General features: G+C 40.0%; 2 protein-coding genes across 2 annotated transcripts in view; one reads left to right on the plus strand and one right to left on the minus strand.

Annotated features, from left to right (window-relative positions):
• Positions 1 to 204: 204 nt before the first annotated feature.
• sigmar1 (sigma non-opioid intracellular receptor 1) lies at positions 205 to 4,486 on the minus strand. The gene is made up of 4 exons (XM_028805017.2): positions 4,237 to 4,486; positions 2,815 to 3,015; positions 2,257 to 2,349; positions 205 to 686 (listed from the first exon to the last, which is right to left on the minus strand). Exons 1-4 carry the CDS (start codon positions 4,379 to 4,381, stop codon positions 457 to 459), a joined length of 669 nt encoding a protein of 222 aa, XP_028660850.1. The 5' UTR covers positions 4,382 to 4,486; the 3' UTR covers positions 205 to 456.
• A 14,538-nt stretch (positions 4,487 to 19,024) lies between these two features.
• Positions 19,025 to 27,925, plus strand: part of galt (galactose-1-phosphate uridylyltransferase) — a 258,052-nt gene continuing 249,151 nt past the window's right edge. Inside the window, exons 1-2 of the mRNA XM_051929826.1 lie at positions 19,025 to 19,176; positions 25,796 to 25,965. Coding sequence (XP_051785786.1) covers positions 19,137 to 19,176; positions 25,796 to 25,965 — 210 coding nt within the window. The 5' untranslated portion in view covers positions 19,025 to 19,136. The remainder of the gene's footprint in view (positions 19,177 to 25,795; positions 25,966 to 27,925) is intronic.

Below are 27,925 nucleotides of genomic sequence, written 5' to 3' on the forward strand. Positions count from 1 at the left end.
CTTAATTATGCATTAACAATAAACTAGCCTTCCTGGTTAGGGGCAAAATGCTTCTAAGCTGGTCTTGATTAACACTGTAATGAGGTATGCCTGCTTACAGTAGGGCACATTAATTCTCAACAGATTTAAGTTTTCAATATTCTACCACCTTAGTAAAATTAACTCAGAAACATTACCATAAAAAATATAGTTGGGCTAATATAGTAAAGTTATAATTGAGGCCTGATGTTTAATAAAAATGAAGAAACAAACCATTTTAAATTATTGTTATAATGGTAATGCATGTTCCATAAATAAAGAATTAGGAATCTTAAAAACATGGTTACAAAAAAATATTAAGGCGTGTCTACATAAGTTGCTAGGTTTATCACAATTAGCGAGTATTAACAAAAATTATTTAAAAAGTGGGAAACGCTGAAGTCAAGAAATATTATCCATTCCATGTCTTTAGTAAGATCAAAAAACACCAACCTCAGTAAGATATGTATGTGCTTCTAGTAACATTCCTTTTATATAAACTTGAAGTGTATAAAATAAGGTAACAAAGTCCTGTGTGCTAAAGATTGTATCAGCTAGTGCAAAACCCAAAGTTGAAGGGATGAATCCCCTGCCATATTCCACCATCCAGGTTCCTGCAGTCCATTGTACAGATGTAGCTTCACCTGGTTTATGAACAATAGTGTCACCTGCATAAGGGGTAAAAAAAACAAACATACACAAAAAAAAAAAAAAAAAAAAAAAAAAAGATAAAAATGTCAGTTGGTAGGAAATGAATTTCCCTTCTTCACAGAAAGGAGATCTTAAAATATCACAAGTAAAAATAAAAAAGTTCCTTACATTTTGTTGGATATTTATTTAAAAAAATCTTTAAAAAAATGGCACACTTGTAATTAAAATGTGTTTATTAACATAACAAATTGCTTTTATATGATTAACCACAGGGAAAAAAAATGTACCTGCAAGACTACACTCTAGATTTAATATCACAAAGACTACAGAATTCTTAATTATTAAAATCATATGATGTGAAACACCATGCAAGTTAATGCATTTTCTCGTTAGCATTTATAAATGCATTAATTCTAACTCTGTAGATTAAGTAATGTATAAAAATGGAAGAGAAACAGAAAAATACATTCAAAGCATTGCCATGTCCCGTTTAGATCCATTCTGCCTGAAAAACTAATACAGTTCAAAAAATATTTTCATCTATTTAATTTACACCGCCATGCGGTGTGTAAATAAATAGGTCTGATCGGATTTAATACAGTTCAGCCCAGACTACTGTTCAAGTACCTATTTACTTTATTCTCCTTCTGACAAGTTGAAAAAAAGTTAGGCAGAAGGGCTAAAAAACAAACAGAATCAGGCACAATCACCTGCATACCACAAGCCTCTCTACAGTCCCTTTTGTGTTTGCTGTGCTGCTATTTCCAGGATGGAGTGACAGACAAGAAGAGAGTGCAACAAACAGGAAAGAGAAAAGCATCCTAATAGCACGCATGAGAACAAATGCATCATATTTCAAATCCTAACTCACAACATAATGCAAAGCCTTCCTGTCACATTAGCAGATATTCTAAGATATTCTTCTTTTTTGTGAAACTGGTTGGAATGAAAATGCACAGCCACAGTGATACTCCAGGACTGAACTTGGGAACCCCATTTTAAGCCATTGTACAATTATCAAAAAAATGAAACCATATAATTTCTAAAAATAAACTTTTTTGTAAATGCTTAGGAAAGCTTTAATTTAGGGTAACAATTATAATTAAAAGGATCTGTTCACATTTAAGCACAAAGCAAATCTTCAAAATAGATGGAAACTAATTTCTAAATTCAAATTGGCTCAGATGGTTTCCAAAAAGAACTTGTGAAATAAAGCTTAGTAAAATGTACCATCCCTTTTGACACTATATTTACAGTATATTCCCCACAAAACATGACAAATGTTTGTCTGCTTAAAGAATATGCTACTAAAATTTGGAAATGTTCACACTCCAAGTGAATGGTGTGGATTAAACTGATAACCTTGAAGTTTATAGACCTTCCTGTTATAAGCTTTTGGGCATTATTCTAAATATATTATTCATTACAGATATACATCTACAAAAAACAATTAAAACGCTCCACATTACTCCGTAACTTTATTTTCTGTCTTACTGTGTTATGTAAATGCATTAGCAAACAGTTTGAAGAAGAAAAAAAATAATAATTAGACAGACAGACAGACATGCATATCACATACACTCTCACCTGGATAATAAACATCACTTTTTGTTGTTCCCTCTTTCCACTGGCGAAATGTACCAGAAATAATGGTGTCTGAGATTTCAGCCCAGTATCGACCTATATAAACAATTTATACACATGATTCTTGAACACACTTTGTGCTTAACATTATACATAAAAACACAAAAATAAATGAAGCTTCACTACAGACTACAAACCGAATTCTTTAAAACAGTAGCTTGTTTACAATTTAGCTCATGTGTTATTTTGATCCATGCAAGTAAATTTATTTTTTCTACTTTTATTTCTTAATATTTAAATAATTTTAAAAAGAGTTAAAAATTAGGATATATTATCACTTTGCTTATAACCGATTTTAATTTATCTAGGATGAAGCTTCAAAGCATAATAAGCAAACAACTCCATTCTAGAGTTGATGTGAACATTAATTGAAGCTCTTGACCTGCTCTGATGCCACATGATTGGCCGATTAAATTATTAGGAACATCTGTTTATCTACTCAGTGAGTGTATGCTTTGAAAAGGAAGATAAAGGACTACTTCAGCATATATATTATTCTACCTGAATGGCCACTGGTATCCACTGCAGTTCCAAACAGCAAAACATATTCAGTCAGGGACGCATGGAGCAAACACATGGAACCCATCCAACCACCAGCATTGACAAAAACCCATTTCAGGTCTTCATCTGGCAGTATGTGACCTGGATACTTCTTTCGTAGCTCCAGCACCACTTTGGAAAAAGCCAGCTCATGGTCTAATCCTACAAGCACAAAAACAGAATGTAAAAATAACATACACATGAAATTTAAAGTTTTCATAAACAAAACTGGAACCCAAAGGTTCAGTAATTTAACACTTTGCCTTAATGTAACATCACAATACTGTTTTGATGCATTTAGATATCAATCCTTGAGGTTGTGGGTTCAAATCTTTCTGCCACTTTGTGACCATGAGCACCTACCTGTGCTCCAATTAGACAAAAAGAAGAACTGTAACCATGTGTACATTAAACGTTGTAAATCGCCTTGGATAAAGGATATCAGCCAAATAAGTAAATATAAACTTGAAGGGAAACAGTGCCCAAAGGTTTAATAATTTAGTGAAGCTTTGAAGCATCAAAGTTGCATTCTGACCTTATCGATTGTTTAAAGTGATCTCAAGTGCACATAACACTTAACAAAATTAACATATTGATTCCCATTTAACAGTATTTTACCATTTCGACGGTAAAGATGCTAGTCATTTTGCAATCATTTTTCTTCTTTCTGGAAAGCGGTTTTAAATTTCAAGTGTCACTAAATAACACAAACAGGAGGTTTTAAATCTTTAACCATCGAACAAATACAAACGACTATCCATTACTATGAGCATTTAACCAATTCTCCACGCTTTCACCAAATGAAATATTCGAAGCCGGCTTTTCCATTTAATTAAAGTGATGTAGTAAAACTGCAGTCAAAGCTGTGCTGAAACAATTCACATTACCTTAAAAATGAAGAACGATCGTAGTTCGAAGTGGAGGCATACCTATACTGAGCTAGAAGAGAACCGATAACGTATGTACGAACTGGTCCTTTAGTTGTACTGAAATTATATCTTTAAATTTTATTTCGTTATCCCTTTTCGCAGAATCAATGGCTTTTTTAACCGTAACGGTTTTCTCTGTAAAATGCGTTGCTGTAAGCCTGTTGAAATGAAAGTCCCTAAACCCACATGAAAACGGTTAAAAGCAACAGGCACCATCATTACCGGATCGCTCCAAATTAGCGGCTTCTTTCTATGTAACTTTGTAAACTCTGCACGATCGGAAACTTAAAGTAAAGCAACAAGTTTGATTTCTGTCAAAATAAAGACACTATCGCGGTTTATGCGCTAAGAGAGCATAAGTAAACCCGCTTTTCGCATACTTTAAACCATTAACGATTTGCTCGTGTCAGGCAAACGTTTCCAAAGAAAGCTACAGACTAGTAAACCCCGGTACCTGCGTATTGCTTGGCCAGTTTTGCGATATCATCTTTATTGAAGACGTACTGCTTACTTTCCAGACAGTACCGTAAACACTGCAACACTAGCGCGAGAGCACCAAGTACCACGACAAGCTTCAATAAAATTGTCGGAAAATACATTGCTGAATTAACGCGATACAACTGAAGTCCGACACACTCACGCGACTAAACCGTCTTATTTTAATCAGTAGTACACATTAACTGCATGCAGGTTGCAAAGACCACCTGTTTTCAGAGTGACGCGAGTATCCACCAATAGGACGGGACCTTGTTTACTTCCTATCCAATAGCACCGAATCGATTCGCCATGAGGAATATCCCGCCCAAGAGTGACAGTAAAGGACAAGTGTGACTTTACCCGGAGTTGAAAACCACACGCTGAATGCAAGGTGAAAGCCACATGTGATAATTGCATTTGGTTATTTCAGTGATTAAAAAAGTTTTGCTGAATTGTATATATTTTTTGCAACATGCGATACTTTCAAGAGCCTTAGAGTTAAGTTGAACCGTTTTGTGGTTTATCACTTATAAAATCAAGACGTGTTGGGAAAATAGTTTTTATTTTAGTGGTTTTATCTTATTATTTGTGACAATGAATGGCTAGCGCTGTTTTGGGATTTGCTGTTATTCCAGTTGAACATGGCAGAGGTTTTAGTAAATCGTCAGTGTCCACAGCATGTACAGTTGAGGCCATAAAATGACAAACATCTTGGCTAAAAACTGTCAAATTTAAAATTCTACAATTTCACACACATCACGTTACCAATTTATTTGCTAAGTCAAATGGTGTATCTTCTTTATTTCTGTAAGAGTTTTTCTTTAAAATAATGATTAAAGGATTTATTTCAGGTTTTAAGTACTATGCCTGATTTTCGGTGCTGGCGTCCTGCCCGGGGTTTGTTTCCTGCTTTGCGCCCTGTGTTGGCTGGGATTGGCTCCAGCAGACCCTCATGACCCTGTAGTTAGGATATAGCGGGTTGGATAATGGATGGATGGATGGATGGATTTTCGGTGGATCAAAAGTTCACAATGTCAGTTCTGGGGGGCTGCAGCAGCTCCCAAGTTTTTGTTCTAACCCACAGCATCATGGGCCCCCTGGCAAAGTAGTGCACTGGGGCCCCTGTTTTGATAGCAAAACAGAAACATACATAGGCATCAGAAACATCGTGGGTCCCTATGCTCCTGGGACCCCCGGCCAGTGCCCATACATGAAGACGGTACTGATTACCCAGTTGTTTAATTAAAAAATTAAAAAACAATCAGCAGCGAAGGTGGAAGGGAATGAGAACGGTGACTGTAAAACGTGCCGCATGGCCGCCCTGCTGGATGATTCTACAATAAAATAAAATAAAAATAAAAAGAGGAATAACCTTGGAGGTCAGTCGTCACCCCGAAAACGGATAGTAGACGTCACGTAGTATATGTACTGAATTTCAGGTCAATGGATCAAACGGTTTGCGAGCTACAGGTGATTTAAAATCCTGGACAGACAAACGAACAGCCACAGTAGTGTATTATATATAAAGATTCAAAAGTGTCAAAACAGCAATGATGTGTATCTCAAAAATCTGATGTGCTAGCTTAATTCCGATTTCATATATGAAATCTGTGTAAAAAACATAATAGAGAGCTGGTCTGAAGTTCCCAGTAGCAAACAAAAAATTTGTAAACCAGTGTTATTTTTGTTTGCATGGGCTGTACAGCTTTACCCAAGCACATGTGAAAACATGGTGTGTCTGTTGTCACAGTGGTAAATATTTGATCTTCATCTGTCAGTTTCTCTTGCTGTTTTCTAGGAGTAACCATGGCCACCCCACTGTTCATTTGCACCAAAAAAAAAAAGAGCAGTGAGCAGTGGTCCACTATTTGTGGGCTGAAGTTGTACCAGGAGCCAAAATCCATTAAAGGCTTTCTGCACAAAATGGAGACTTTATTTTACCATGACAGTGTATTTATAAATGGATTGAGGAGTTCAAAAATGGTCACACAAAAGATATGAGCACAAAGCAGCGGTGGAACACCCATCCACGTCCACTACTGACGACCACATTGAGCAAGTCCAAACCATGACTCTGATGAACCAATGAGGATTTGGGCCCCTCGTACACCTTCAGCCCATAAAAAGGGGATACCTACTCACTGCTTTTCTTTGGTGCGTATGAAGAAGTTGAAACTTTATCACTGTGACCACAGACTCAGCAGGTTGCTGCTATACAGTGCATCTGGAAAGCATTCACAGCGCATCACTTTTTCCACATTTTGTTATGTTACAGCCTTATTCCATAATGGATTAAATTCATTTTTTTCCGCAGAATTCTACACACAAGACCCCATAATGACAACATGAAAAAAGTTTACTTGAGGTTTTTGCAAATTTATTAAAAATAAAAAATTGAGAAAGCACATGTACATAAGTATTCACAGCCTTTGCCATGAAGCTCAAAATTGAGCTCAGGTGCCTCCTGTTTCCCCTGATCATCCTTGAGATGTTTCTGCAGCTTACTTGGAGTCCACCTGTGGTAAATTCAGTTGGTTGGACATGATTTGGAAAGGCACACACCTGTCTATATAAGGTCCCACAGTTGACAGTTCATGTCAGAGCACAAACCAAGCAGGAAGTCAAAGGAATTGTCTGTAGACCTCCGAGACAGGATTGTCTTGAGGCACAAATCTGGGGAAGGTTACAGAAAAATTTCTGCTGCTTTGAAGGTCCCAATGAGCACAGTGGCCTCCATCATCCGTAAGTGGAAGAAGTTCAAAACCACCAGGACTCTTCCTAGAGCTGGCCGGCCATCTAAACTGAGCGATCGGGGGAGAAGGGCCTTAGTCAGGGAGATGACCAAGAACCCGATGGTCACTCTGTCAGAGCTCCAGAGGTCCTCTGTGGAGAGAGGAGAACCTTGCAGAAGGACAACCATCTCTGCAGCAATCCACCAATCAGGCCTGTATGGTAGAGTGGCCAGACGGAAGCCACTCCTTAGTAAAAGGCACATGGCAGCCCGCCTGGAGTTTGCCAAAAGGTACCTGAAGGACTCTCAGACCATGAGAGAAAGAAAATTCTCTGGTCTGATGAGACAAAGATTGAACTCTTTGGTGTGAATGCCAGGCGTCACGTTTGGAGGAAACCAGGCACCGCTCATCACCAGGCCAATACCATCCCTACAGTGAAGCATAGTGGTGGCAGCATCATGCTGTGGGGATGTTTTTCAGCGGCAGGGACTGGGAGACTAGTCAGGATAAAGGGAAAGATGACTGCAGCAATGTACAGAGACATCCTGGATGAAAACCTGCTCCAGAGCGCTCTTGACCTCAGACTGGGGCGACGGTTCATCTTTCAGCAGGACAACAACCCTAAGCACACAGCCAAGATATCAAAGGAGTGGCTTCAGGACAACTCTGTGAATGTCCTTGAGTGGCCCAGCCAGAGCCCAGACTTGAATCCGATTGAACATCTCTGGAGAGATCTTAAAATGGCTGTGCACCGACGCTTCCCATCCAACCTGATGGAGCTTGAGAGGTGCTGCAAAGAGGAATGGGCGAAACTGGCCAAGGATAGGTGTGCCAAGCTTGTGGCATCATATTCAAAAAGACTTGAGGCTGTAATTGCTGCCAAAGGGGCATCGACAAAGTATTGAGCAAAGGCTGTGAATACTTATGTACATGAGATTTCTCAGTTTTTTTATTTTTAATAAATTTGCAAAAACCTCAAGTAAACTTTTTTCACGTTGTCATTATGGGGTGTTGTTTGTAGAATTCGGAGGAAAAAAATGAATTTAATCCATTTTGGTATAAGGCTGTAACATAACAAAAGGTGGAAAAAGTGATGCACTGTGAATACTTTTCGGATGCACTGTACATATAATTCCATCAGTCTGACAGTGTCCTGATTACACAGCTTATGGGATACAAGAGCCAAAGTCAGGAAAATTGTGAAGATTTACATGGTGTTAGAAATACTGTGAATTTTTGTATTCTATTAATATAGGTACTGTATACCACTTGCTCAAAAAATATTTTAAATAGAGCACACGCTAGCAACTTTGATTTAACTCTGAGGTTTGCCCTTCTGGAATAAAAGAGGAAAACAGCATATTGGATTAACAGAAACAGGTTTTTATTAGGTAGAATAGCAGGGTCCCTTTGTGACAATACTGTACATTACCAATGGACCCGTATAGTTGGGCTGGGAGCAGGAACACCACCAAGGCAGTTGTTTTATTGTGGAGTGGTCAAGGACAGATGATACAAAGAAATGTTTTGTGCCCTTGAGTACAAGTGTGCCAGCAACCAACAAGTTGACAAGCCTCAGACTGGTTTTCAGTTAAGCTCTACATGATGGGAAAGCACAGTATTTTGTGTTACAGCATGGACAATAATAGGTAAAAATTCATAATGCTTAATTAGGCAAGTCTCAAAGAAAGAATGTGTCTAATTCCCAGAATAATTTATTTTACATTTGTTTGACCTTTTTGAATATACAGTGCAAAAAAAGGAACACCGATTTGTAACAGTGGCTTTCAGCCAGCATTTTACTGCCCTCTAGAGAATCCTTTGGTATGTAGCAGATAACATTTTTCACATTTCTTTAGCTGTTTTATTTAGATTTATTGTTTTAGTGCCATATATCCCAATGACCGCAAAGCATTTTAGAGGATGCTAAAGCTGGCTCAGAGTATTACTGACACACGACATTCTTCTGTGCTGACAGCGTTATTTAAGAGCTCTGTTAAACCTTTTCCATGCCTCAGTATACTTCTTCACTTTTCACACACTTTATTGTGTTGTAGATTAAATTTTAAATGGATAAATTTGCTATTTTTAACCATCAATCTACACTCAATTACCCATAATCAAGTCAAGTTGGGGAGCATGCACTGGTACAGCATGTTGCCACACCCACTACACAACGAAACAAGTCGGGATCCCGGTTTGCAACCCCCCAGGCAGACACAGGGTCCAGTCCCACCCTCCGGAAATGACCCTCTATCTGCCGCAGCCAGGTGTTACATGGGCGGCCCCTTGGTCTGGTCCAGCCACTCGGGTCCTCAGCAGTGAGGATCCTGTGATTCAGATCACCCTCGGGGAAACGCGCCACATGGCCGTAGTGCTGAAACTGACACTCCCTCACAATGCAGGTAATGTGCCTCATTCAGGACTCCATGAGCAACCGCTCATTCGACACAAAGTCAAACTAATGGTACCCAAGGATTTTCCAGAGAGACACAGTTACAAAGGAGTCCAGTGTTCATCTCAGGTCACTGGATAGCCTCCATGTCTCGCAACCATATAGCAAGACAGGAAGCACCAGGACTCTAAAGACTTGGACCTTCGTCCTTTTGCATAGATAATGACAAAGTGAAAACATGCTTTCATACTTTGTTTTGCAAATTTGTTAATTAAAAACTGAAATCTTTCATTTCTATAAGTATTAGACCCTTAGCCATTGTACTCCAAATTGTAGTTATGTACATCCAGTTTGCTTTAGTTATCTTTGAGACAGTGACGTGCGGTGAGGTTCATGGCAGGTGAGGCCTTCAGTGTCAGATTTACAAACATATGAACCCCAAAGTGTAGCTTATTCAATATTTAATTGGCAGCATGCACATTGACTACTGGTTATGTTTCATATCTTATTAGCATTCTTTACACACACATACAGTAGGTAAGGCATATATGTGGCTAAGAAAGAACGTTACATTTATAGTGACAAGAGAGAGCGGAGAGAGAAAGCGTATTTGCTCCTCACCCTCCATGTGTTCTAAATTTTCCGTTGTAATTCCACAATTCATACTCATTCAATACAAATGAAAGTATAGAGTGGTGTATAAAAAATTAAAAAAAAAAAAAACAGATTTTGACTTTAATTGAAATATTTAGTTGTTTTTAAAAGCTTTTTATTCTGATGCTTTGATCAATTTTAATACAGACTGTTCAACAAAAAGATAACAAGAACAACAACAATATTTTATTTAAGGTCAAAATTTAGTTTTTAAATATTGGATTGTTTTTTTTTTTCTTAGTCTGATCCCATTTTTTTTTTTAATCGAAAACCGTTTATGGTCTTACCTTTATTTGTAAATGAAGTCCATGCGCCTGTCCTTCTAAATGAAAATCTCCGTCACTTTCTTCTAAAAGTCCTCCTTATTTTCCTTTAGTTTTAAAAATCTTAATCTTCCATTTTGGCAGTCAGTCGGAACAAAAAAATAAAAATAAGCGGACCGCTGCAGTGCCCTTGACTTTCTGATATCGCTAACTTATTGGCGCCTCTGCGTAGAAAAGCAGCAGCAGCAGCAATGAGCACCTGTTGGGCTCACATGCGCCCCCTTCAGGGCAGCATGGTACTGTCTGCCTCACTCACCTTGTGCCTTTTCACTGTGGTTTTATGTCCGATCAAAATGACTAAATATGTCACACACATTCATTAAAGATATTAGCCAGACTGTGGAAAGTCAGGGTGTCTGTAAACATTAGATTGGCAACAAACAGAGAGACAGCAACAGGCATGCGCCAATCGCAGTTATCAGCCCCGTGTGTGAGGAAGAGCGCAGTCCGAGATGAGGTGAGGTTTGTCGCTGACGCACCTCACGTTTCTCTCATGTATTTGAACAGTAAATGCACAAATTCAGCAATTTTGACTTATATTTTATAAAAATGATCAAAATGATTGGAATCAGAAAACAAATTTATAGCACAGACCAGTGGACACATTTTTTTTTATGTTATCATTATTAGTTTTTTTACTTTTCATAATGACATCTGCCTCCCTTGACCGCATGTTTTTAGAACCTGACCCGTGGCAAATTTAATTGACTGGACATAATTTACAAAGGCACATACAGTTAGGTCCATAAATATTTGGACAGAGACAACTTTTTTCTAATTTTGGTTCTCTACATTACCACAATGAATTTTAAATGAAACAACTCCGATGCAGTTGAAGTGCAGACTTTCAGCTTTAATTTTTTTAACACAATCCCTTCATTTCAGGAGCTCAAAAGTAATTGGACAAAGTAAATAACTGGAAATAAAATGTTCATTTCTAATACTTGGTTGAAAACCCTTTGCTGGCAATGACAGCCTGAAGTCTTGAACTCCTGGACATCACCAGATGTTGGGTTTCCTCCTTTTTAATGTTCTGCCAGGCCTTTACTGCAGCGGCTTTCAGTTGCTGTTTGTTTGTGGGCCTTTCTGTCTGAAGTTTAGTCTTCAACAAGTGAAATGCCTGCTCAATTGGGTTAAGATCAGGTGACTGACTTGGCCATTCAAGAATTTTCCACTTCTTTGCTTTAATAAACTCCTGGGTTGCTTTGGCTGTATGTTTTGGGTCATTGTCCATCTGTATCATGAAACACCGGCCAATCAATTTGACTGTATTTAGCTGGATTTGAGCAGACAGTATGTCTCTGAACACCTCAGAATTCATTCGGCTGCTTCTGTCCTGTGTCACATCATCAATAAATACTAGTGTCCCAGTGCCACTGGCAGCCATGCACGCCCAAGCCATCACACTGCCTCCACCGTGTTTTACAGATGATGTGCTATGCTTTGGATAATGAGCTGTTCCACGCCTTTTCCATACTTTTTTCTTGCCATAATTCTGGTAGAGGTTGATCTTGGTTTCATCTGTCCAAAGAATGTTTTTCCAGAACTGTGCTGGCTTTTTTAGATGTTCTTTAGCAAAGTCCAATCTAGCCTTTCTATTCTTGAGGCTTATGAGTGGCTTGCACCTTGCAGTGCACCCTCTGTATTTACTTTCATGCAGTCTTCTCTTTATGGTAGACTTGGATATCGATACGCCCGCCTACCCCCTGGAGAGTGTTGTTCACTTGGTTGGCTGTTGTGAAGGGGTTTCTCTTCATCATGGAAATGATTCTGCGATCATCCACCACTGTTGTCTTCTGTGGACGTCCAGGTATTTTTGCGTTGCTGAGTTCACCAGTGCTTGCTTTCTTTCTCAGGATGTACCAAACGGTAGATTTTGCCACTCGTAATATTGTAGCAATTTCTCGGATGGGTTTTTTCTGTTTTCGCAGCTTAAGGATGGCTTCTTTCACCTGCATGGAGAGCTCCTTTGACCACATGTTGTCTGTTCACAGCAAAATCTTCCACATGGAAGCACCACACCTCAACTCCAGGCGTTTTGTCTGCTTAATTGATAATGACATAACGACGGACTTGCCCACACCTGCCCATGAAATAGCCTTTGAGTCAATTGTCCAATTCCTTTTGAGCCCCTGAAATGAAGGGATTGTGTTCAAAAAATGCTTTTGTTGCCTCACATTTTTATGCAATTGTTTTGTTCACCCCACTAAATTAAAGCTGAAAGTCTGCACTTCAACTGCATCGGAGTTGTTTCATTTAAAATTCATTGTGGTAATGTACAGAACCAAAATTAGAAAACAGTTGTCTCTGCCCAAATGTTTATGTACCTAACTGTACTTGTGTATTTAAGGTCCTACAATTCACATTGCATGTCAGGACAAAAAACAAAGCCATGTTGTCCAATGAACTCTCTGTAGACCTCTGCAATCAAATTGTGGTGAGGCATAATTCATGGTAAGGGGATAAAACCATTTCTAAAGCTCTGACCCCTCTCAAGAGCACAGTGGCCTCAATAATTGTGAAAGGGAAGACATTTGGAACCACGTGGACTCTTCCTAGAGTTGGCTGTTTGTCCAAACTCAGTAAGCAGGCAAGAAGTGACTTGGTTAGCAAGGTAGTCAAGAAATCAATGGTCACTCTAAATGAACTTCAGAAATCCCTTCTGAGATAAGAGAACCTGTCAGAAGGGCAACCAGCTCAGCAGCACTCTATCAGTCAGGTGTTTATTGTAGAATGGCTAGATCATGGTGACCACTCTTATGTTAAAGTCATATGGCAGACCGCTTGAAGTTTGCCAAATGTCATGAGGAAAAAGATTCTCAGATCGGATGAAGGAAAAACTGAACTATGTGGGCAGCATTCCAAGGAATATGTTGACTAAACACCAGGCACTGCCCATCACCTGCCTAATACCATTCTTACTGTGGAGCATGGTGGGAACAGCATCAGTTATAGGGACAGGGTGAATGGATAGAATTGAGGGAAGAATGAATACAGCTAAATACAGAGAGGTCCTTTAAAATAAAAAGTACTCCAGAGTGCACATGACCTTAGACTGTGGTAACAGTTTACCTTTCAACACGACAGTGATCTCAAACATGTAGCCAGTACAACACTGTAGTGGCTTCAGGACATGTATCTGAGTGTCCTTGAGTGGCCCAGCCAAAGCTCAGACTTGAACCGAACAGAACATCTATGGAGAGACCTGAAGACGGCTGCTTATAGATGCATCCCATCCAATCTAACGGAGCTTGAGAGGATCTGTCAGGAAGAATGAGATAAACCTCTCAAATCCAGGTGTGGAAAGCGGGTAGAGAATTAGCCAAGAAGACTTGAAGCTGTAAAAGGGGCGGCCTCTACAAAGTACGGTACTATGGGTCTGAATACTTACATGAGTGTGAGATTTCAGTTTTAGATTTTTAACAAATCTGCAAACCTTTCTGAAAACATGTTTTCACTTGTCATTATGGGCTATTGTAGATCAAAAGCAAAAATGTCAAATTTATCCATTCAAAATTAAATGTACAACACGACATGTAGGGATTGTGAAGTGATTCTGTTCTGAATGTAGAGAAAAGCCAAGCAAAATGACACCTTTTATTGGCTAACTAAAAAGATTACAATATGCAAGCTTTCGAGGCAACTCAGGCCCCTTCTTCAGGCAAGAGGATTAATGCTGGTCTACCTGCACATTAATCACATTAAAACATCATTTTAAGGAATGTACATTCTTCTGAATTGAATAATGGGTTGAGAGCTTAACCTCCTTGGTGCTAACTCTGAGCGTGACTTTGACTCAGAATTGTACGTAATTAAAGTTAACCATGATTCAGACCAGTGGTGTAGCTCGAGGCAAGCGGGCACATTTTTTGGGGGCGGCATTATTGGCCAAAAGGCTCAGTACAATTTGTGTGTAAGCAGCAGGGTTTGGAAAAATATCACTCATGAATGAAAAAACTACAATTCTCTGATTTAAATCCACAAATGCTTCAAAAATAATTTTCAGACTGTCTTTTTGTGACGTTGTCAGACACAGCAGTTGAAATTTATCAGGCAATAACAAAAATAAACATAAACATTACACTGATAAAAATTTCTAGGAAGATAACTAATTTACAATTTATAATTTTGTTTCGTTACCAGTCCGAATGTGTTCTTGCTCTGCACAGAAAACATCCCCACCTATCACTTGTACGCTACACTGGTTCTGGTTTTCGCAGCGTAATTATATTAAACTAATAATTAGAACGCGGCTTATCAGTGTGTCTATACTACATTCTTGTCTAGTTGATGCTTATAAATAATTATATGTGAAAAATTATTGCTGTTTCTCTATATATGAATAAATCTATGCAAAATTTATCTTATTTTTTTCTCTATACGTCATTTTAATTTTCTATTTAAATAGGTTAACATATTCAGATATGTTGGAGGGCGGCAAATTGAAGCACCGCTCCACCCCGAGTGGCACGTACTCGAGCTACACCACTGAGTCAGACTCAGGGTGACCTGTAATGATCTGTAATTCTCCGGTCCTGTTCAGCCTATATACATCAGACTTCCAATACAACTCGGAGTCCTGCCACGTGCAAAAGTTCGCTGATGACACTGCTATCGTGGGCTGCATCAGGAATGGGCTGGAGGAGGAGTATAGGGACCTAATCAATGACTTTGTTAAATGGTGCGACTCAAACCACCTACACCTGAACACCAGCAAAACCAAGGAGCTGGTGGTGGATTTTAGGAGGCCCAGGCCCCTCATGGACCCCGTGATCATCAAAGGTGACTGTGTGCAGATGGTGCAGACCTATAAATATCTGGGAGTGCAGCTGGATGATAAATTAGACTGGACTGCCAATACTGATGCGCTGTGCAAGAAAGGACAGAGCCGGTTGTACTACCTTAGAAGGCTGGCATCCTTCAACATCTGCAATAAGATGCTGCAGATGTTCTATCAGACAGTTGTGGCGAGTGCCCTCTTCTACGCGGTGGTGTGCTGGGGAGGCAGCATTAAGAGGAAAGACGCCTCACGCCTGGACAAACTGGTGAGGAAGGCAGGCTCTATTGTTGGCATTGAGCTGGACAGTTTAACATCTGTGGCAGAGCGAAGGGCACTCAGCAGACTCCTATCAATTATGGAGAATCCACTGCATCCACTTAATAGTATCATCTCCAGACAGAAGAGCAGCTTCAGCGACAGACTGCTGTCACTATCCTGCTCCACTGACAGATTGAGGAGATCGTTCCTCCCCCAAACTATGCCACTCTTTAATTCCACCTTTAAACGTTAACATTTAACATTATACAAAGTTATTGTCTGTTTTTCACCTGCATTATTATCATTCTTTAATTTAATTTAATATTATTTATTGTATCAGTATGCTGCTGCTGAAAAATGTGAATTTCCCATTGGGATTAATAAAGTATCTATCTATCTATCTATCTATCTATCTATCTATCTATCTATCTATCTATCTATCTATCTATCTATCTCTTTACATTTTTAAGCCTGAATAATGCTCGGAACAGTATTCTGCTGCCATCTAGTGGATAAAATAACATCATGCTGCAAAAAAACTACATTTCTGTACATTTTGCTACTCTAAGGTAATTAATTAATATTCACGAATAGGGTGGAGCTTCCAACTAAAAGCAAAATGGTAAACCAAAAGCCATAAAGGCAGCTTTAGAATGAACTGAAACTGAACCATTGCTCAAATTAAGCCATAGTGATGACGACGTGAATTGGTCAGCAGATGTTGACATGGAAAGTGAAACTGATCCATGATAAGGCACTATACGGCTGTGATATGCCTGGTGAATTTGGTTGCCTGAAGCTAGAGTGCAATGCAACAGTAGCTGCCTAGCAAAAAGGCAAAATCATTGCAATTGACTGCAAGGACAAGCAGGACGTTAGCCCCCATAAACTCTGTTCATAATGTGACAACTGTCAGTCTGTCGGGGAAATGCGTAAGTTGCTAAGTCTTGCTCTGCAATAACACAAGAAGTGTGTTGATCCAGCAGATAAGGCCCTGCACATTCTACCCTCTTTTGCACAAGCAATAAAAAAAATATAAGAAAAGAGTGCAAAGAAACACGTTTCTACTGTCTCGATTGTGGCACCTACCTTTGTGTTGGTGTCAGTTTCAACACATATCACACAAAGGATGTGCACTAAATCTGCATCAGTACAGAAGTGGACACCTGACATACTGTACCTTTCCTTTCTGGTGTCCTGGAAAATGGACTATCTGTCAAGTAGATCGCAATTTGTGGGACTCAAGGACTGTGTGAGCGACACTGGAGGTCTGTCTCCTTTTCCCTTTACTCTGTACACCTCAGGCTATAAATATAACAGCAGGTCATTTGCAGGAATTCTTAAGAGGATGCAGCACTTAGGGCGGCACGGTGGCACAGTGGGTAGTGCTGCTGCCTCGTAGTTGGGGGATCTGGGTTCACTTCCCGGGTCCTCCCTGCGTGGAGTTTGCATGTTCTCCCCGTGTCTGCGTGGGTTTCCAAAGACATGCAGGATAGGTGGATTGGTGATTCTAAATTGGCCACAGTGTGTGTTTGTGTGTGTCCTGTGGTGGGTTGGCACCCTGCCCGGGATTGGTTCCTGCCTTGTGCTCTGTGTTGGCTGGGATTGGCTCCAGCAGACCCCTGTGACCGTGTTCGGATTCAGCGGGTTGGATAATGGATGGATGGATTCAGCACTTATAAGGTGTATTGATAATGAGGATGAGACAAAGGAGAGGAGTCAGTAGAGAACTTTATTTCTTGGTGCAAACAGAAATGTCTGCAACTTACCATCAGCAAAACCAAAGAACATCTTATTGACTTTCGCCGCAACCAAACAGCCTCTGTGTCCGGTCACTATTAAAGGAGAGGATGTAGATGACAGGTTGTACTGGTCTCAGAACACAGAGGAACTATACAGGGTGGTCCAGATCTAATTATGCAATTATTGCATTGCATTGCAGTAAAAGTTGCAGTTAGATCTGGACCACCCTATAGAAGAAAGGGCAGAGCAGGCTCCTTTTTCTTAGGAGACTGCATTCCTTTAATGTAGAAAGTGACATTCTTCACATCGTCTACAACTCTGTAATGGCCAGTGTGATTTTTCTACACCGTGATGTGCTGGGCTGGTAGCATCACTTCAAGACAGGCCCACCAAATCAACAAACTAATTAAAAGGACAGGCTCAGTTTAGGAGGCACTCTGGACCCCCTGGAGGGAGCAGCGAAGGAGGGAATTAAAACAAAACTGAGTGCCATTATGAACAATGCTGCAAATCCTCTGTGCGACACACCAAACCTGAGGACTTTCAGCCAACAAATTATTCAGTCAAAGTGTGCCAAAAAGTGCTATGTCTTCATAATACCTCACTGTGACAGCCAAATCAGAACTTTTCTTTCTGTTTAATTTTCTTGCTTTATAGTCATTCCAGTGTGTGTTCAGACCAAAGTGTGTATATTTATTTACTTACTTATCTATTTATGCATATACAGGGTGACGCAGGGAAGTGGGAAATTTTCAACTGATGTTCAATGTACGAATAAACACATTACAAAATACACTTAATGATGAAATTTATTGTACAGGATATGCAATTAATAATGGCAATCAATATTCATTTTATATTTGTAAAACATCATGAAACATCCATTTCTCCGTACACATTCTGATAGCCTGTTGTGGAAATTCTGCATTGCTCGACTGTAACATGTCAAGGGGAATGCTGGCGATTTCCTCTTCAATCCTTTTTAGTTCAGCAATGGCTGCAGGACGTTACACTTGGCTTTTAAGATGTCCCCATTGAAAAAAAAAATCACAAACAGTGAGATCTGGGGATCTCGGAGGCCATGGAATGTCACCGTTACATGAAATGATGTGCCTTCCAAACAAACAGCTGCCATCGATTGTCGTGCAGTGTGCGAAGTGGCTCCACCTGGGGACTTCTTTTTTTAAGGCTGAACCCGTTTCTTCAAAATTACGCACCCATGTTTATAATCACAAAAGCAGACAAATTCTCTTTGCGCAGCAGTCACACTATAACCCTTCTTAGGCTTCAACAGCGAAGGCTCGTTGCGCACCACTCCACTGCTCCGTTATAAATAACTGCAAGAGGATCTAAATAGGTTGTATTGGTCGGAAACAACTGCCGACGCCCCAGGGTCAACAACACCTATATCCAAAATTTCCCGTTTCCCTGCGCCACCCAGTATTTATTTAAAGGCCTTCTGTAAAAAGCAAAATTTTCCCCTTGGGACAAATAAAGTTCTATCCGTCAACAGGTATCTATCCAATGTTATATATCCTAGGTTGTTTATCACGAAATTTCTGTGAAGCGCTTTAAGCATGAAAAAGGCGCTATATAAATAAAATGTGCTAGTTTCAACCCAGCTTGTTGCGCCCCTGCCCACCGTGGAACTAAATTCAGAACCATCGATCTAACGCACTGCTTGGATGTGATGAAACCGGCAATCCATGCTGCACGGTCATTGCGATACAGAGCAACACAAGGACATTATTTATGAAAAAAATTACCCCTTGTGACTTGTGCTTGTGAAGTTATTTCACAATCCCTGCTACGATTTACATAAATATCGGCGCCCTCCTTGCTGCCAGTTGTGACTCACCGGTCTCTTTAAATCCAGCGCCTTACCGTCTACAGTCCCCTCCCCTTTGGTAAATAAACTGGACGAGTGTCAGTAGCTCATGTGACAGCAAAGGGCGGCGTTTATGGATTTCAAAGTTTCCTCTTTCGGAAGACATGGAAGGCAGCGGAAAAACGCCAGTGTTCGATCACGCCGGTAAATCCAGTAATTAATCCGTAGCCAATAACGGGGGCTTCGTTTCAAGCGCACGAGTCTTTTCCGGCACACGCGCAGCCTCTTCCGGCTTGTTCGCGTCAGAGAGTGTGTCGCTGTGCCCTTTTATTTTCAGTGATCTTTTCAAGTAGTCTGCTTCTTTTAACTGTCTCGTTAACACAAATTAATAGACGCAAACTATCACGTACTTACTGTTGATGGTACTTGGTGAAATGTGCCCTACGAATAGAGATAACGGCAGGCGATTTCGATGCCGTTGATGAATGAAGGTTTAAATACTATAAAGTGATACAAATACCACCGCAGTCGGCATAGAAAATCATTTTAACGGTGGAAGGGCTCGACAACTTTAGAATTATAGCAAGAGTTGCCAGTTTATCGAGGCACTTCACAGCCCAATCACAGCCAAAATTCTACCAAGTCGTGCAAAATCTAGCCCAGTGTTAATTCATCTCTTTCAAGAGAGCAAAACTACCACCCAAATACACCTTTGTCGTACCGTAATGCGACAAACAGCCCGTGAATGTCACTCCTCTGATTGGCCAACTGGTTCTTTATTTGCATGGGTGGGCGGGGCCAGATAGTTTCATTTCCTGGATGTCTAAGGTTGGGTTTGAGTGTAATTGAGAGCGCGGATCCTTTTACTTTAAACCTTCTTCTTTCGGCTGCTCCCGTTAGGGGTTGCCACATAAATCTACATAAAAAATATGACGAGAGACAATCTGGCAATGTGTGTTGCACTTCCGTTCTTTACGGTGAAACAACATAACAGAGTGATGGGCTGTGTTCGCGTATATCTGCAAAGAAAAAAATAGTGAATTAGCATAAGCCGTCAAATTCTGGGTGTCCATAAGAAATGTAGTGATTTACTTCAGGAGATAAAAGTACATAGAATAGTTGCGTCAGATTTAAAATATTAAAATGTGTGCTTCACTTTAAATGTTTAAAGTATATGCTCGACTGTAATAGAAATAAACAAACATCATATTCGTAATTGGTGAACTTTAAAAGTGCATACTACGATAACCCACATGCTTATTGTTAGAAATTGTCATTTTTAATCATCTGGGAGTGTCTCGGACCATTGGTGAAGAGTGAGATATCTAAAACATAATATTCTCGAGCAACATTTGTGACAGTTTTAATTTCAGGGCATACTTCACTAAAATAAATAAACAAAGAAATAATTAAATAAATACCATAACGAAATAAGCAACAAAAACTATATTTTGTGACCCATTCAACTATTTATACTCGCCTTTCTTTGTTGTTTGTTATTTATTGTCACATTTCATGGTACCTTTTACTTATTTGCAAATCTGTAGTACTAGGGTGTTGTACCGTGTTAGCCATTATGAATGTAGAGAAAAGCCAAGCAAAATGACACCTTTTATTGGCTAACTAAATAGATTGTAATCAAGATGTAATCTTGCCTGAAGAAGGGGCCTGAGTTGCCTCGAATGCTTGCATATTGCAATCTTTTTAGTTAACCAATAAAAGGTGTCATTTTGCTTGGCTTTTCTCTTATTTGCAAATTAATTTATTTGATTTTGTCCTACATATTCCTCCGTAATGGGGATGCTGGATGTGATGCAGCAACACTAACCACTGTGCAACTCTTCTTAGGGATACAAATCCTCCAAAAAAATTAGTGATGTTTTCTAAACCAGGGTCTTTCATGTTCAGTCATGGGGCCCACCTGTGTCTGCAGGTTTTCCTCCCAACCAACTTCACAATCCATAATTCATTGTTACCCCTAATTGATCTCATTGTATCTCTGTTTTGCTCCTCTTATTTTTTTATTTGGATAAGTATACCTGTGTGAGATTTAACATTCGTTAGAGTTTAACATATTTTTTTTGGCCATAGCTTTACATGAATATCTCTTCTTTATAATTTTTTTAATTGTGGAATTGCTCTCAGTTGTAACCCAATACTGACAATTAATTATAAGTAGAACAGAGAAAAGTGCAATGTACACTGAATACTAATGGTCAGTAATGGGCAGCAGCATCTGGCATTGCCCTGGCAACTAATTCCCTAGTGGCCGGTGCCCCTTCTAAGTTTATTTCACAGCTCCAGTTGATTCAAAACTCTCTTGCAACAGAGTTTTGAATCAGCCTAATTCTGCTGCAAGAGAGGTTTGAATCAACATGAACCAGCAACAGTGTGCACATAACAGCCATCCTGCTTCACCTTCACTGGTTCCCTATGGGATTGAATGTAAAATTCCATTAATGACCTACATAGTTTTAAATGGCCTTGTACCAGACTACATCAGTGACCTTCTCCATCATTAGGCTCCTGTTTGCCCACTAAGATCCTCTGATTCTGGCACAACCCTTGGAACAACCTCCCTAAATTAATTAGATCAGCTGACTCCATGCATTCTTTTAAGAAACAGCTTAAAACTCATCTGTTCAGGTAGGCGTCTAACTGAACCTGACATTCGGCCCCTTCTTTCAGTTTACCTCTCTGTCCAGATGCTCAGGATAATTTAAGTGTGCGTTATATCACAAATTCTTTTAGTATTGAAACTACTCTTTTACTCTGATTTGTAGTCTTTTATTCTATTTAATGCTTTGTATATCCTGTATCTGTTTTAGTGTTCTATACAGAAAAAAAAATCTGTATCCAATGTTACATATACCCTGCTGTTGTTTCTGAGACTCTGCGAAGCACATTGATTGTGGGAAAGGAGCTATATAAATCAAATGTATTTATAATTATTATTATTATTAAGTAAATTTAAACTCTGGTCCTTTTGTTTGCTAGTCTGTCTTCACTCTCTTCCGGTGTTTCTCCAGACTTCAGTGACACAGGTGAGCCACCAGGTGGCACTGTCCTTAAAACTCTGTTTTACAAGGTACCCCCTTGTCAAAATTTGGGGTTGCAAAGTAATCTGTGGTCTCTTGCTTTAAAAATGGAATATGTGTGCAAAATTTTGTTAAGATTGGATCAAGGGTGTGGAATTCTATAAAGAACACACACACATTGAGGTTTATATATAAGATAACTAGCTGAAATACCCAGCGTTGCCCAGAAAGAAAATAAAGTGTTTTTTTTTTAATTGAGAAAAATATAATAAAAAAAATACAACTATAAAAATAAATTAACAAACAATAAAGACACACTAATGTGCTTGTCTTGCAGTCTTGTATGTATGTTATCATCCAGTTGACGCTCGGAACCGGCCAACACTATTTAACTTCAAAAGCAACAGGGGCGCGGTGGTGCTCAAACATAAAGAATGCTGGCAGTCATCTTCAGTTCGCCCTTTGGTGGTCGTTCTGAGTGTCAACTGGATGATAACATGCATACAAGACAGTAAGATCACCCCCCACCCTACCCAGAAGGGGGTGTATTAAGGTTGATTTCACCCTACAGTATTTTTAGTCGACCAATGAGAAACGTGTGTAACAAGTTTCATGAGAATCGCTACAGCCATTTGGAAGTGATGCTGGAACATACATACATACATACATACATGCATGTAATACATTGACTTTTATATATATATATATATATATATATATATATATATATATATATATATATATATATATATATATATATATATATATATAAAAAATCTTGGGTCAAGGCATGATCATCTTGGAGAGACAATTTGAAGTCCCACGAGACTTCTTCCACGTCTCGCCCCACTTACAAACAATTTCTTGGAGACACTTTAACGTCCCAGAAGACAAAAAAATGAGACAAAACTACAGCTGCTGTACAGGCTTTTAAAAAAAAAAAGTAGATCACGCAGCTCAGTAGCAGCTAATAGACAGCCAGCAGCTGATCCATCCACATCTCCTTAGCGTACGTTCAGCCCCCCCCCCCCCCCCCCCCGTTCACAACGCGAGCAGCAGAGACGCGAAGTGGCGAGTGTGAAGTGCGCCCCCAGGGATGGGGGTTTGTGGGGTGGGCGAGCGAAGTGAGTAGGGGGCTCAGCCCCCTAGTGTGTGTGTGTGTGTGTGTGTGTGTGTGTGTATATGTGTGTATATATATATATATATATATATATATATATATATATATATATATATATATATATATATATATATATATATATATATATATATATACAGTAAATATGGTTGAAAATAATTTACTGTGAAATAATGCAAAGAGTACGCGACACGTGTTTCGCCCTAATTCTGGGCTAATCAGGCGTACACACAAACTGCACCCCCTCTCGGGGGTCAAACCTCGGACATCAGCGCTTGAGGTGAAGCCCCTATCGTTGAGCCACGGCATGTGGTTCATTCATCTGACAGCATGTAGATCAGGGTAATTACATTCATGGCATTCGTAGTCTTAATCACAATCTGATTGTATGGGTGGTTAGCCGACTTGCCGACCAACCACAAGCGTTACCTGGTAGGTAACCACCAATAAATACAATCTGATTATATTTCATTATGCTATAACTTATTAAGTTTATTACATAGAGAATTTACAAAAAATTATTTTTGTTGCTGATAGATGGCAGCACCTGCCCTGCATTCCAAAATGGCGGGGACACGAACAATTCTTTTGTCTTGCATTGTTTTCCTGCATTGCATTAAAAGTTGCATAATTAGATCTGGACCACCCTATATATATATATATATATATATATATATATATATATATATATGACTTAATGACCTGAACATCATCAAAGAACATAATATTAAACAGAATGAATGTATCCTTGTCTAGTAATCATTGAGCATAACCAGTTTGCAACTTCTAGAGTGACACAGAACATCTAGAATCTGGCAAATGCTGGCTTACTTAATTGCAATAAGAAATTGGTTTGAAAATGTGATTATGGGGCTCTGGCTGGGGTGTTCGTTTTGGGGACCAGGGCCGAACTTGAAAACCCCTGTTCTGAATGAGCCCACATGTTCCAAAACTCATGCCACAAATGCTTGTGTTGTTTAAATTGGTGTGAAGGTTCCAAAAGTAGCCTGTCGGACTTGGCAGGTGTTTTTATTAAAGATCAAACAAAAATATGATGCATTGTCCTATGCCTGTCTTTTCACAGCCAGAGAGGGTAATTTGGGAAATGACTAGCTGTTTGATGTCAACATCTCATTTACGTTGTGTTCCAGCCTTGTGGCTAATGCTGTTGAGAAAGGCTCCACACCTGTTCACTGCAACTTGACAAAGTGGGTTTAAAAGTGGATGGGACCCTGAATTTTAATAGTAGATAGTTTGTAAGCAAATGAAAGTGACATGATGTATTGGCTAGAGCAGGATGACTTGTTACAGTGTGTGACCATGAGCAACTCATTTAACCTGACAGTGCACTGGCTATGAAAAATACACGTAAGCAATGAAACTATTGATCTCTGGAGAGGGTGCAGTGTAAATCTAATTTTGTTACTATCATCAAGGGGTATAAAGGTTCTGTGGGGCTTTAACTAAATTCTTTGTGAAATGTTATTGGGAGGTAAATTGATTCAGTTCTATAAATTCTGCTTCACAGTCCCTTACATTAGAGGTCAGCAATGCACCTCTCTGTCAGGTGGAAGTCCCCAAAAACACCAAAGAGAAATTCCATCCCACTGTGTTGCACTAGCTATTCTTATTTAAATTAGGTAGACTAGTCCCAGGGGGTGGCACAGTGTGTAGTGGTTAATTCTGCTGCCTCCCAGCTTCGGAAACCAGGGTTTAAATCTATTTGGGCACTACCTTTTTGGGATTTAGCATGTTCTCCTAAAATTTATATGGGCTCTCCTAGATGTATTCTGGTTTTCCCTATATATTCCAAAGGAGTACACCCATTCATTATTTTTCGTAACTTTATCTAGACGATATATTGCTATATGGTTGTGAGACATGGACGCTATCCAGTGACCTGAGATGAAGACTGGACTCCTTCAGTACTGTGTCTCTTCAGAGAATCCTTGGGTTCCTTTGTGTTGCTCATGGAGTCCTGAATGAGGCACATTACCTGCATTGTGAGGGAATGTCACTTACAGCACTAAAGCTATGTGGTGCGATTCCCCGAGGGTGATCCGGCTCACAGGACCCTCATTGTCGAGCGCCTGAGTGACTGGACCAGGCCAAGGGGACTCCCACATAACACCTGGCTGCGGCAGATAAAGGGTCATTTCCGGAGGGTGGGACTGGACCGTGTGGCTGCCTGGGGGGTTGCCAAACAGGATCCCAAGCTGTGTTGTTGTGTGGTAAGTGTGGCAACACGCTGTACTAATGCATGCTCCCCAACCTGACCTTTATCTAGAGTAGCGATAGCATACAGTAAAGAGGGAATCCATATTACCAAGTATTGTGAACATCATAAGGGGCTCCTTTATACAGAAGCATCCAGAACACTGATTCACAGTTCATTGACATAGTCGTGCAGGGGGTTTAATTTGCTTCTCACAGCTCTATATGACGCTGTTCTAGTCTCCACCTGGTCATAGTCTTTGTAGACTTCACATATCTCTAACCCTGTTGTGTATCAACTGTGCTAACCCGCCATGTCCAGATACGTGCCATTGTTTGTAATTTAAAAATAGAGAGTTCAGGCATTCTTTTTGACTCTTGTTCCCTAAAAGATTTTTCTTTTTATGATTTTGCTTTTTTCCCTCTTTCTCAGAGCATCAGCATATTCGTTACAATCCTCTGAGGGATACATGGGTTCTGGTTTCAGCTCACAGGATGAAGCGACCATGGAAGGGCCAGGTAGAGAAACCGCCTGAAGAAAATATCCCCAGGCATGATCCACTCAACCCACTATGCCCAGGAGCTACTAGAGTTAATGGGGAGGTAGGTAATACTCTTTGGCTTCTAAGAGTCCATCTATCTATCCATCTGTTCATTTTCCAAATCTACTTATCCAGAGCAGGATCACAGGGAAGCTGCAGCCTATTCCAGTAAGCATCAGGCACAGCGCAAGAACTGGACAGAACACCAGCTCATTGCAGGGTGAACACACATACACACACAGTCACACAGTGCGGGACAATTTAGCATTGCCAGTCCACCCACTCTGCATGGCTTTGGACTGTGGGAGGAAACCAGAGCATGATCTCTAAAGCTGAAACACTGGGTCTCTGTTTTGATTGTCCAAGCACATCTGAATTTTGTGACAAAAGACACACAAAAGTTAGATAGATTGATATGAAAGGCATTATACAGTATAACTAGCCATGTGCGCCCAACTACGTTGCGCGTGTTAAAGTTGTCTGTGAAGGGCTCCCTGTTTAAACGTGGCTGCCAGTCGTGAACTGGGCCCTTCGTCGCACAGCATTATGATTTTTTATAAGGGAAATAAAATTACTCTAAGTTCTTGTCTATAAGCCGCGGCTTATCTAAGGAAAAAAGTTGTGAAAATGAAAAAATAGAATATCGGCTTATACATAAGTCCGGGTTATACAGTAATCCCTCCTCCATCGCGGGGGTTGCGTTCCAGAGCCACCCGCGAAATAAGAAAATCCGGCGAAGTAGAAACCATATGTTTATATGGTTATTTTTATATTGTCATGCTTGGGTCACAGATTTGCGCAGAAACACAGGAGGTTGTAGAGAGCCAGGAACGTTATTCAAACACTGCAAACAAACATTTGTCTCTTTTTCAAAAGTTTAAACTGTGCTCCATGACAAGACAGAGATGACAGTTCTGTCTCACAATTAAAAGAGTGCAAACATATCTTCCTCTTCAAAGGTGTGTGTGTCAGGAGCACAGAATGTCACATAGATAGAGAAAACAATCTCTAGCAAACAAATCAATGGTGCTGTTTGGCTTTTAAGTATGCGAAGCACCGCAGGTACAAAGCTGTTGAAGGCGGCAGCTCACACCCCCTCCGTCAGGAGCAGGAAGAGAGAGAGAGAGAGAGAGACAGAGTTTGTTTTTCAGTCAAAAATCAATACGTGCCCTTCGAGCTTTTACGTATGCGAAGCACTGTGCAGCATGTCTTTTCAGGAATCAGCTTTACAAAAGATAGCAACGTGAAGATAATCTTTCAGCATTTTTAGACGAGCGTCCGTATCGTCTAGGTGTGCGAACAGCCCCCCTGCTCAATCCCCATACGTCAGGATCACAGATAGTCAGCGCAAGAGTGAGAGAAAAGTAAGCAATCTAGCTTCTCAGCCATCTGCCAATAGCGTCCCTTGTATGAAATCAACTGGGCAAACCAACTGAGGAAGCATGTACCAGAAATTAAAAGACCCATTGTCCGCAGAAATCTGCGAACCAGCAAAAAATCCGCGATATATATTTAAATATGCTTACATATAAAATCACAATGTAAATGACCGCTACACGCGCGTGTTGACTCGGCGACGCCCAGAGCAGAAAGAACGCGCTCCGGCCGCTCCAACCGCACCATGCAGGGAGTGAGAGAGACGCCAATATCTCACACTCTCTCCCCCCTTAAAGAAATTAAATGGGTGCGAGTGAGACCACTGACCTCCCTCCCTTCTATTAGTTATAGGTTATAGTACGTTCGGCTTATCCATGAGTCCGACTTATCTATGATACGATTTTATTTTAAAAATTCGTATGATTTTTGGTCTCCGGCTTATACATGAGTCCGGCTTATAGACAAGAACCTAGGGTACAAAAGAAAACTCTTGGACATTGATTCAATAGGAACGGCCTACTCGGAATCACTGTCCAAATAGTAATTATGTAGTGGTGTAGGAGCATTTCTGCTTCTCTCCGTTCACAGTCCGTCTCATTTTCACGACGCTGTCGTTTCCTCTCACGATCTCTTCTCAACCTTTC

The sequence above is a fragment of the Erpetoichthys calabaricus genome, chromosome 7 (genome assembly GCF_900747795.2).
Source record: "Erpetoichthys calabaricus chromosome 7, fErpCal1.3, whole genome shotgun sequence".
Classification (NCBI taxonomy): domain Eukaryota; kingdom Metazoa; phylum Chordata; class Cladistia; order Polypteriformes; family Polypteridae; genus Erpetoichthys; species Erpetoichthys calabaricus.